Below are 12733 nucleotides of genomic sequence, written 5' to 3'. Positions count from 1 at the left end.
GCATAGTTTTGCCTACTCCAGAATGTAATATAGTTGGAATCATACAGTAGGCAGTCACATAGTTAATATGCACTCAAGCTTCATCTATGTCTTTTGGCATTTTAAAATCATAAGAAAATATTTTAAATAATTTTATGTCAACAGTTTATAAACTTAGATAAAATAATTCTGAATAATCATTATAGAAAACAAATCAATACTTAAATTTTTCTTACAACTATCGTCTCCCATTACCAAAAAACTCACCAAATGACTTAGAATCGGCATACGACAGTGATACAGCCACTTCAACGTTTACAGCTCAATTCACAATAGCCAAACTATGGAACCAACCTAGGTGCCCTACAGCAGATGAATGGATAGAGAAAATGTGGCATATATACACAATGAAATATTATTAAGCCATAACAAATTATGAAATGATGGCATTTGCCAGTAAATGGATGGTACTGGAGAATATCATGCTACATGAAATAAGCCAGTCCCCCAAAACCAAAGGCAGAATGTTCTCTCTGATATGTGGATGATATGTGGATACTAACCCATAACAAGGGAGAGGAAGATTAGAAGTTCATTGGACTAGATAAAGGGGAATGAAAGGAAGGGAGGGGGATGGGAATAGAAAAAAAAGACAGTGGAATGAATCAGACACATATTTCCTATCCTTATATATGAATATATGACAATGTAATGCCATATCATGTACAACCACAATAATGGTATCCTAACTAGAACAAGTTATATTTATTCTATGTATGTGTGTTAAAATATACTTCACTGTTATGTATATCTAGAAAGAACAACAACAAAAAATAAACACACCAGACTTGTGATTAAATGATTTTGTCATCAAGAAGTGGATCCTACTATCTATAAAGATTACATAAAGGTCTTTTCCAAAAATTAGAAAATGTAAAAACTGACTCATTATAAGAATGAAAATCAGCCAGGCATGGTTGTACATGACTGTAATCCCAGTTGCTGAGGAGCCTGAGGGAGGAGGATCATGCATTTAAAACCAGCCTCAGCAAAAGTGAGATGCTAAGCAACTCAGTGAGACCCTATCTCTAAATAAAATACAAAATAGGGCTGGCAATGTGGCTCAGTGCTTGAGTGCCCCTGAGTTTAATCCTTGATAACTGCCCCCCACAAAAAGACTGCAATTAATATTCTTAATATCAAAATCAGAAGAGTGTAATGCTAAAAATTATAAAACAACAGATGCAAAACTAAAATAAAACGATGGTTATTTTATCAGCAATGTGCTTGAATAACATTACAACTGATTGGATTAATCCCAAGAATCCAGGTGACTCACAACCAGAAAATCTATTAATTTAATTCAACATATGAAGAGATTAAATGAAAAAATCATAATCATCTGAATGTATGCAAGAAATGCATTATATTTTAGCACATGTCCATGATAATAGAATAGGAGGTGATAGAAACTTCTGTAACGTCACATAAATAGCTACCAAAACCTCCTGTAGGAGATATTATGCTTAGAATGAAAACATTTGGAATTTTTTTTATTGAGGTAGGGAATAAGGCAGAGATATCCATTCTAACCTCTTTTATTCAACACTGTATATGAATCCTATCCAATGCAGTGAATTGAGAAAAAACAGCAAGCTATAAGAATTTGAAAGGAAACCTACAATTGAGAGTCTACAAAAAATTAGAACTAATTAAGAGATGTGTGGCAAGACTTAAAGCTGATAGAAGAAAATTCAATAGTTATTAATAATATTAATGTTATTAATATGATATTAGAGAATACAATGCAAAAAAAGGTTCCCTTCACACAAAGGAACTTAGGAGAGATGAAAAAGGATGTTTTATGAAAACAATTATAATATTTTATTACAGAGCATAAAATAAATCCTAATACATATTCACAGTTAGCTCCAGTGTTCATTTTCTAGATGCACAAATTTGGGCTACTTTTCATTATTCTTGTACCTCATTTTCTTCAGTAAAATAGAGGTAAAAATAAACACATTTAATCAAGTTATTGATGAGTACATAAAGTAATACACATAAAGGACTTTGTGCCTTGTACATAACAAGGGCTAGTTGTTATTATTAAGTCGTAGCATTTAAGACAGTAGGGGTAGTAACACTGAGGTGGATAAACTGAATAAAACAGAAAGCTCAGGAACACACCTAGGTACATGTTAGATCTGTAGAATCTAATCTGGATTAACAGGGGAGGCATTAAAAGAAAAAGAAAGGACTGTTCAATAACTGCTATAGGACAACTGACTTTCTTTCTGGGAAAAAGCAGACATTATTTGCATTGTATATAAAAACAAATTTAGTTGGACTAAAGATGTGTGAAAAACAGGAGTCTAAAGTATTTAAATAGAAGAATTAGGATAGATTTCTTCAATTATACATAGGAAACAGGAAAGGAAAAGACTCATAAAACTGGCATCAAGATTAAAAGCATATTTAAGAAATATCCAAAGCATCATTATGAACAAAAGATTAGTATTCTCAATATATAAAGAACATCTATAAATACATAATTGATAATAGATAATTATTACAGGAGAGGATATCCAAATGAACCATTCTGAACCTCAATAGTAATAAGGGAAACACAAATTAAATCCAGAGTGAGTTACTATTTCATGTTCATAATGGCAAGAACTTAAAGAATCTGACCATACTAAGTTTTGCCATTAGAGAAACAGCTCAAATACTCCTAAAAGGGCATACTGATATAATGACTTTGGAGAGCAATTTGGACATATCTAACGAAGCTGAAAAATCTACTTGTTTCCTGTCTTAAGACCCAACAATTCTACTTCTTGATATTTGCCTACTCTAGAGACAAATATTCTGTTCATTGCAGCATTGTTTTAATAACCCAATTGTGAAATAGTAGGCAAATAAATAAACACAATACTGGTAAACTGAGTATATGTGGCAGCTAAAGGATAGTTTATATGCATTAACATGGGTGGATGCTGGAAACACAACATGAGTCTAAAAAGCAAGTTTCAAGGTGTCAAACGAGGTGCTATGATTCAGATACACTTTAAAACAACAAAATGCTACAACACAGTATTTATGAATACATATTATATAATAAAATACAAAAACATGGCTTTGACATACCTCAAATTCATGATATGTTTGCTTCTGGGCAGAAAGGAAGATAATGGAACTGACTAGGGGAATATATGGACTTTAATATAAATATTTAATTTCTATTAAGAATAGGGGATAAATGGGGAAAAGGCTAATGTGTGAGGTTCTAGTGTCAAGTATAATTCTTGGATTTTTCTGCATTGAGAATATAGTTCTTGACCTTCTAAAATCAAATAATTCTGTGGTGAAAATAAACTAGACTAAAATTCATAAAATATAAGCCCTCATGTAACCTTGGATAGATCTCCTAACCAAGAGGAATTCAAGTTGTCTGATCTTCTAAATGGGGACACCGAAAAAACTAAAGGCAGTGGTATGTATCGAGACTAAAGAAAAATGCTATCTAGGGCATAAATCATGTACAATGCAAAAGTGTAGTTCTGAGCTGAAAAACACATTTTATTGAAAATATGAATCTTAGTAAACAAAGTTATTATCTTGCAAAACCCATCTGTAACAAAAAAAAAAGATATTTAGAGGTGTAATAACTGTGGTTGGTCCTGATTCATGCACATTTCTTTCTTTTTTTTTTTTTTTTCATATACAGATTTCTTTTTGGTTTCCTTGAGCCATTTCCTTCCATAGACAAGTTGAGGGCAAAGCTCATCTACCTCTTAAAAGGCTGAGAAATAGCTCGTTCTACACATTATGGGGTGTAACATCTTAATGACATCATCTGTCAAAAGGCTGTTTGCCCATTAAAATCTCTCTAGCATGAATCTCTTAATCTAGTAAGTTCCACAGAGGTCTAAGTCCTGGGTCTAGAGAGCAAGCTCAGGTGTGCAGCGGTGGGGGAGTGTATCATGCATAGCCACAGTTTTCTATAGACCAGTTTAAAACAAGCCCTCTGGCAACAGTGACAATTTTCACCATCTCTTAAAATGGATAAAGTCTCGCACCAAAGATCTCACTGGATCTGAAATGCCTGACTGCCATTCTTCTGGGTTTGTTTATTTATTTTGTTAAAACAGGGGCCTCAATTTGAATTTTAAACCTCATTTAAGAACTACAACAGTGAAGAATTTTTATACACATCTACATATGTGAATCTAGTTCTTCATTATATATTGCAAAGGATAAAAAATGAAAGGAAAAAGATAGATTATGTATCTTCATTTCAGATATATAATGAAGAATTATGGCTGGTTGGAGAATGACATAATGGCAGTGCTTTGCATATAGATATCTCTACGTATCTCTGATGAAAACAAAGCTTATCCAGTTCTTTTGTCTATTTCAGATGATCCTTAACTTTTTGTTCTGCCCTTTTCAGCAAATCCTGTACTTCTAAATCTAAGGTTGTTAAAGGAAGAAACATGAAACCAAAATCTTCTTGCCATTTCCAGGTCCATTCTCATAAGCACTCATTAGGTAAAGCCAGGCAGTACAGAAACTCAGTGGAAAAGGTTAGAGTCTAAGGTTAGACCAGAAGGACCAGAACAACATCACACTCTACTGGAAATTACAATTTACTTAATCTGTCTCTCCCTGTTTCTATCTCCTTACAATGGGATTACAACAGTATTTTTCTCATGGAGTTTTATTAAATGCAATGCTATATATAAAGTGGCCAATAAAACTAAATGTTAGTAATAATTAATTCAATTCATCATATTGTCATTATCATAATTGCCAAGCTTGCTGAAAGGTGCTAAGAATTAAGTGCAGAGCTCTTGTCATTAAAAGGAAACAGATATTGAAACAAATAAATACAGAAAGGGGGTCCCTACTGAGGTGAGGAGACGACTCAGTTGCCTGAGGGTCTGAAGATGATGTGGAAGCGCCGTGTTTCCCTTGCTGCCACATCACTGTATGGTTATGGTAAGAGGCCAAGAAAAATCAATGTTTTAAAAGAAGAGCACTTAATTGAGGCATCAGAATTCCTGTTTCTAGAGTCCAGGGATTCTACATACCAAACTGTAATGACCTCTTGCTGAGATCACGGAGGCAGAGGCCACTGCAAAGATGCTTTAGTGCCAGCTGACACCCAAGGTGTCACTGGCATCTGAACACAAGGCTCTGAGCTAACTGAAGCCAAGTCCAAACTAATAGCACAAGGAAAAGGACTGCAGATGCTTCCAAACAGGTCCTGAGAGGTGCACGTGCTCTGCCTACCCAGGGACACCCAGGAGAAGAAGGGATCCATCCTCCAGCCCAGCACTAAGGACCTCAGGGCCCCTGCCATGTTCTCACCCCCATTTCTGCTGCTCACCAGAGACAGGGAAATCTCTCTTCCTGAGATAGCCCTCTGTGTGCAAGCAGAAACCACTCTCTGCCACAGGGCTTCTCCACGCCCTGACCCCATGTTTGGATGTGAGAGTTTTTACCCCTCCAAACCAGAGGGAATTTAGGCTGCTGTCCCACTTACTAAACTTCTCCCTAGGAGTAGTCAGGATGTGCTGGTATTCTAGGCATTCCCAAACTCTTTTCCTGTGCTAATCAATTTTATTTTTTTACACTAAGGATAAGTTAGGCTTTAATGGAACAAATATATATAATATTTAACTTATATAGATAGATTTTATAATGTATACAAAAGCTATATATAATAATTCCTAATCTCTAAATTTATAATGTTTTTATATAATCATATGTATAGATTATATATCTATATATAGTTTTCACTATTTCCTCACTTCATACTATATGAAGAGGACTTTTTTTAAAAGAAAATCTTTTTCTTATTGGTATAGCATTTATTTCAGAGAAATTCAAAATAGATCTGTGTCACTAAAGGTAAGCATCCAGTGTCTCATCTCCTGACCTCTGGATGATAACACAGAGATGTTTCTTGCTAAGGGAGAAGTTAATCACAGTGGTTGCCATGATGTGTGGGCACATATGAGGCTCTGGAGGGCAGACTGCTAATGTCTGAGGAGGCATGACATGCACGGATGGCCAAGAGAGGAGAAAGGAAGCCTCCTCATGTCAGGGTAGCCAGCAAGAAAAGAGAAGAGCATCCAGCATCTGAATCAGTAGTAGGCTTATTTAGGGAACAAGCATCTACCTGCTGAAACTTTTTCCTAATGCTTAATAGTTTCTGTAAGAATTGGTACTGTAGGGGCTGGGATTGTGGCTCAGCAGTAGAGTGCTCGCCTCGCACGAGCAGGACCTGGGTTCGATTCTCAGAACCACATAAAAATAAAGACATTGTGTTGTGTCCATCTACCAAAAAAAAAAAAAAAAGATTCTCTCTCTCTCTTGAAAAAAAAAAAAAGAAAGAATTGTTACTGTACATCAAGTCGAAACTCAATAAATGGTATTTCAGTTTCTTTCCACTCTAATTTCTAAGTTAGCATAATTCAGTTTCTATAACGTTAATACATATTTATTAGAAAATCCAACAAAACTTCCAGTTGAAATATGAAGAGTGTAATTTCCACCTATGAGAACTACAGTTGAAACTACTTTTGTTCTATAACTCAATAAACATCAGTTTCCCAAAGCAATGGAGGGAGAAACACATCCTACAGTAGATCATTAGTGTCATAGGACTGGCTCCTTGGAACTAGAGCTTGCTGATTTAAGGAAACATTAAGGAATTGAAAGATGGCATCAGGAAATGAAAAAAAGTCCTATACAAGCCAACTGGGCCATTCAATATATACAATGGAGCTTTTTGTTTTTTGAAATGTACCAAAAATTGCCATAAAAACTGAGATCTGGAGATATTTGAGAATGAGAGGGAATGGTGCTGTATGTGCTTCGGGAGTTGCCATCTCCTTCCTCCCCAACCCACACAGGCCCTGCTCTGCTCCCCCTCGTGGTTCTCTCCCACTGTTCACTCGGTACTGGACCAGGAACCAGCACTTCCTAAGCAACACTTGTGATGGCTCCCAAATGCGTCAGTCAGCCAATTGGATAAAGTCCAGAGAAAATGTCTTCTCTGCAGGATTTTTCTCTAACCTTTATTAAGCAATATCCTCTGCACAAGCTCCATAAGGCTGTGGCGCAAGGCTGGGGTCGTGTCAGAATGTCAAATTGAACGGATCAGTGACTGGAGGTGGAAATGGCTACCTCTCCACGAAGTAAGGAAAAATAATAATAAAAACAAACAATGGTAATGATAGTGGCTGCCAACTGGGGACCAGCGTCTGTCATGAGTCAGCAGCAAACTATGATCCCATTCCTTCTGACAGTGGTTTTTAGAAAATTAGTAATATTAGATCCTTAAGAAATATCTGACAAATGCTGAAACTAAAGGTTATTCAAATGACAATGATGTGGGGGTAGGAGGAGGGCTATCCCAGAAAAAAATTAATTGAGAAAACTATTTCTAAAACTAAGAACACTTTCAATTATTAGGTTCAGAATTCCTAAATTCTACAAAACAAACCAACAAACAAACAAAAAACCCCTAAAGCTGTCCCACTATATTATGTCTGTTCTTGTACAAAAAATAAAAATCAGCTTATAAGAGACCAGCAGGTCAAAATGTCATTGTGACATACACAGAAACAATATACTCATTTTAAAAATATATCTGTCTTTGTATCCATCTTGGTCTTGCTGTTTTCTTTAATTTCCATTTTTGGAAATAACATCTTGTATTTCATACATGCTTATAAACTACCTTAAAATACTCTCAGAAGGAAGGGAGAATAAAAATAGAATAAACACACTAACAAATTTGTAGCAAAGGATTCAAATTAAAGGAAGGGCTTCCAGTCACAGAGACATTTTCGGAAGTGTTTTTCTAGAACTGGAGCCAGGCTTAGGAATCTTCACTAGGAGAGCTGGGAACTCTGAAGCATCTTCCTGAGCTAGGACCATATGAAATGTACTTGTTTATTTGCCAAATGACTTGCATATTGTATTTCTTCATCAACAGAAAGGTTATAACCAAGAGGAATTGGGGATGGGGATGACACGGTTCAAACAGCTTAAGCATGCAAATCTGCTTCTGTGCTCGTTTTCAAAGATGTGTTGCAAAAACCAGGCCACTGCCTACGAGCCAGAGCTGGGTTTTCATCACACGATGGCCCAGGGCCTACTCACCATGCGTGCCCGAAACAATGCAGGAATGAAGGACTGGTTAGCTAGGGTGAGAATTCTGGAAGAGTCCTTTAGGACGTAGATATTGCCAAAATCAACTTGAGTGGGGTGCACGTAGATCACAGGGCCTTCCCCGATACTCTTTGTATGACATACCTGTGTTCATGTGAGAGAAAGAACAGGGCCAGCTCAAACGGCTAGCTTTAAAAATCAGTGCCAGCGGAAGCTCACAGCTGCCCCTTTCTATAAAATGGAGAGCATAATAAGGTGCTAGTGGGAGCTGACATCCTACTGGCCACAAGGATGGTCATGCTGGGACCTGTGGGTCCCAGCCCAGAATTCCTATGCACTGAGGGGAAACCAGAATCTTGGGCCTCTAAGACCCATGCAGCACTCCAGCCTCAAAAACACTTAGCATGGGGCTCAGGGATGGCTCTTTAGAGCTAGGGGTGGCTCCAATTGAGTCCAGTTCTGTCACATCAGTAGCAGAGTGACAGGGAAGGGCCACTGCGCACAGCTGTGCAGGTTAGTGGCTGAAATCCACTTGTACTATGTCTGCCAGAGAAGGCGTGCCTTTTTCTTTCATAAAGCACTGGCTGCCCTCTCATGAGCTGCATCTGTGCAGGGGTGGGGTGTCCCAGTGAGCCCAGCAGGGGACGTAGACTGGTGTTTTGGGAGTGGCTGCCTTTGCAATGCCATTTCATGACTCAGGTTGCTTTCAGCATCTTATATGGAAGAGATAAAAGCAAAATCCTACCTTATTATACTCTCGAAGCAATCAGAACCACTTCAAGCAAATGTAAGCTGACATTGCCCAGCACCCACGTACTCCAAATGCCTGGGGACACAGAGCCTGAGCAACTTTCTTCAAGATTTATCCTTCAGTTCAGCCCAAGCAGCAGAGAGATTCCCATGTCTCCCTCTTACCTCCCCTGGAGACACAATGCTTATTTCTTTTTTGTACTGGGGTTTGAACCCAAGGGAGCTTTACCACTAAACTGAGCTATGTCTCCAGTCCTTTTTTTCCCTCCAGTTCTTTTAAATTTATGTATTTGTTTGTTTGTTTTTATTTATTTTGATACAGGGTCTGAGACTGGTCTTGAATTTGCGATCTTCCTGCCTCAGCCTGCTGAGTTGCTGGGATTACAGGCATGTGCCACTGTGCCTGGTAAGACTACTTCATCTCTTAACAGCTTCAGTAGGTTGATCTGGGCTACGGTTCATACGGTCAATATATAGAAAAAGATCTGGTGAGCAGTGAATGAAACTGATCTCTCAGCTCACGTGTGACAAACTCGTAAGGCTAGAACTCAGCTTTTCACCAGGAACAACCGAGGAGCTTGTTAAATACACAGATGTGCTGGCCCAGAGCAGGGTCATATGTGTATGTGTGCATATTATGTAAAACTTCAGGAGCTTAAAAACAACTGTTATGAAACACTACTGCTTTGGGTGTGGTAAGAGGTGTGGGATACAGGGGGTTAAACCCAGGATACTTTACACTGAGCTACATCCCCAGTCCCTTTTTTTTTTTTGAGACAGGGTCTCACTAAGTGGCTGAGGGTCTTGCCAAGATGCTGAGGCTGTCCTTGAATTTGCAATGCTTCTTCCTCAGCCTCCTGAGTCACGGGGATTACAGGCATGCACCATCACACCCAGCGAACACTGCTTCTTTTTGATGCATCTAAGTAACACTGCTTCTTCTTTTTTTTTTTTTTCATATTTCATATAACATTTTTTTTAACACTGCTTCTTTTTGATGCATCTAAATAACGCCATGTTTGTGTTGTACCATTGTGGAGTGAAAACATAAAACTCTAACTACAAATGCCTAGAGGGTATGCAAATGTGGTGTGAGCCCTAAATAAAGAAGCTTGAAATGTTTGACAAGAAGCACAGGAATGATAATTTTGGTTTTGAAAATTGGTGCTCACCATAGGAGGGTTCAGGCTCCCAAAGACAGAGATGTAGACTGTGGACCTGTGTTCTCCGGTGACCTGGGTCCTCAGGCCCAAAGGCAAGTGCACAGTGCTGTGGGGGGGGATGATCCCATAGGGGGTGGGGCTGCAAAGCAGCACAGGAGGCTGGTCCTCACACACCTGGGGAGACAAGCCAGGGAGATAAGCAAGCCACGCAGGACGTGGAACAAAGAGCATAACAATTTATTTTGAAACAAATGTTGTCCTGAGTCTATGGAGGTTCTTTAGAAATGTCTCATTGCTCAGGCAAGTCAATGGGCACAAGCACCCCAAACAGGCCAAAAGGAAGTTTGTCTGAGTGCAGTGTGAATACGGCCCCAAATCCAAAGTGTCCAGCACAGGGAGATGCAGAAACCATCCACAATGTGGATGAGCTCAGGACAGCGGCCTTCCATGGCCAAGTTCTTAACCTGGCTCCCTAGGCTTTCCTGCTTCATCCCCCCACCTTTCCCAGCTGCATTCCAGTGGTTGAGGCCACACCTCTGGCACTTCCTGAACACATGATGCTGCTTCCCTCCTCTAACCCTTTGACCTGTCTGGCATACTCTTCTTGAATTTCCCCAGGTGCCCCCCACACTCAAGGGTGGGAGTGCCTCCAGGGAGCATCCTATAAAGTCCTTTTCCACAGCCTATACTGGACAGCAGTCCTCATCTGCACATCCATCTTCTTCCTGGGCTAGAGACCTCTTAGTGCAGGCCTGGGCCCTGACCTCTCTGCCTCACTACTTTCTGACCCCAAGTATATACTCAGCATGTGTTTTTAAAATGAGGAATGAATAACTGTCACCCAATATTCACCCATATGCATTCCTTACAGCCCTTTTTAACAGCAAGTACTAGCTTGTATGTAACAAGAAAGCTCTAAAAATCCTACAGTCAGGCAAGTTTGAGTGATTCTGAGAAACACTTCTGAGGGCTTCAGCTCCCTGGGAGAGGGGGCACAGTTTCATCTTCTGAAGCTTCCCATAGTCCTTCTGCCTCTGGTCTGGCCTAGCACAGCCTAATCACAGCCCACCTCCCTGTGTAGCTGTCCTCTGCTAAGCCCCACTGATCCCAGGGCAAAAGGCAAATTCAGCAATACTGGTCCAAATGTTGATATTTTGCTCACTTATGTTTTTTTTTTTAATTAATTTTGATTTCTTAGAATATGGCATAAAAACATGATGTATCTACATGATGTCTGTTTGGCTCCCCTTAAATTTTATCCCCAAGCCAGTGTTCTACCCTATTCTCAGCCCGGCTGTGCAGAGACTGCGTCCCTTGACCCCAGGTCCAAGCTGTACTGAGTTCTTGAGATGACTGCACTGCACAGGGCCAGCTGTTCTACTGTCGAGAATCTCAGTTTTGATATGTCCTATAACTCCACCCTTTGGTTTCAGTTTTTGTCTCAGAGAAGCCCAGAAGAGAATTCTAATTCCCTCTTTTGCATAATAGCCCAAGGACTAGGGAGAGGTAGCCTTCCTATCCTCCCTGTTCCAGACTAAACACTTGAGTTGGCTCCTCTCATGACTTAGATTTGCAGAGGATATGGGTCACATTTGGTTACTCCAAACATGACACATTTTTTTTCAATCTCCCATTAAAAATACAATGATAAGATCAAAGGCAAATTCTTGGTTGTGGTTTGGCCAGGGGCTACTGGCCTCCTTCAGCTGTAGCCCAAACCTGTACTGATTCTGTGGCTCCCCTACTGCTCTTTTAATTCATATTGAACTGTAGCCATTAAGCCCACTTGACCTTTTTGCATGAATTTATATTTGAGTACTGTACTTATATTAATGAGGTTTTTTGGGGGAGGGGCAGGTGGGTACCAGGAATTGAACCCAGGGGTGCTTAACCACTAAGCCACATCTCCAGCCTTTTTATTTTTTATTTTGAGACAGGGTCTCACTAAGTTGCTTAGGGCCTTGCTAAGTTGTTGAGGCTGGGTTTGAACTTGTGATCCTCCTGCCTCAGCTTCCAAGGCCAATGAAATTGCAGGTGTGTGCCATCACATCTGGCTACACTACTGAATTTTAAAGCCAAATGCATTCTTGGTAAATTGTATGTCATTAGTAACCTTCCATTACTCTAATCTGTACAGATCTTTCATCCATATGTGAACTGTTTCGTCTCTCACCTGGCCAGGTAGAGTGGCATATGGACAGACATGTTTCCTAAGACATTAAGAGACAATACCTCCTCCTTCCTCTTCTTCCACTTCTGTTCTTCTGGTTCAACAAGTCCATTTATAAATATTGCATTGCTTTATCTTGGTGATGATGTTCAAACCACATCCCTGGGCATAAATGAAAACTTCTAGCTCATTTCCCATGCTTGGTTAGTTTAAAGGCAATTATTTGCAGGTGCACTTCTGCATGTTGGCTTAATTGACACTTTCCCTTCTTTATCAAGGGCAATTTCCTTGGGAAATTAACAACTGTTTACACCTGCAGCTGCTCACTCATGCAGATGGCAATCCAGCTGTGGCTTTATAACCCCATCCCCAACTTATCCGAGGGTTAAAAATCAGAATTACATAAGGGCATGTGTTCAGGATGATGGCTCTTCAGAAGGATGTGTTTTCTCATCCCAGAAATCCAATGAGAGAAAAATGA

At 39.4% G+C, this 12733-nt stretch overlaps 1 protein-coding gene across 1 annotated transcript in view; it reads right to left on the bottom strand.

Annotated features, from left to right (window-relative positions):
- Nucleotides 1-12733, bottom strand: part of Hydin (HYDIN axonemal central pair apparatus protein) — a 318432-nt gene that overhangs the window by 197447 nt on the left and 108252 nt on the right. The window contains exons 16-17 of the mRNA XM_027933192.3: nt 10092-10256; nt 8161-8313 (exon numbers count right to left, since the gene is read on the bottom strand). Coding sequence (XP_027788993.3) covers nt 8161-8313; nt 10092-10256 — 318 coding nt within the window. The remainder of the gene's footprint in view (nt 1-8160; nt 8314-10091; nt 10257-12733) is intronic.

The sequence above is a fragment of the Marmota flaviventris genome, chromosome 18 (genome assembly GCF_047511675.1).
Source record: "Marmota flaviventris isolate mMarFla1 chromosome 18, mMarFla1.hap1, whole genome shotgun sequence".
Lineage (NCBI taxonomy): Eukaryota > Metazoa > Chordata > Mammalia > Rodentia > Sciuridae > Marmota > Marmota flaviventris.
This window is presented reverse-complemented; position numbering and strand designations above follow the sequence as displayed.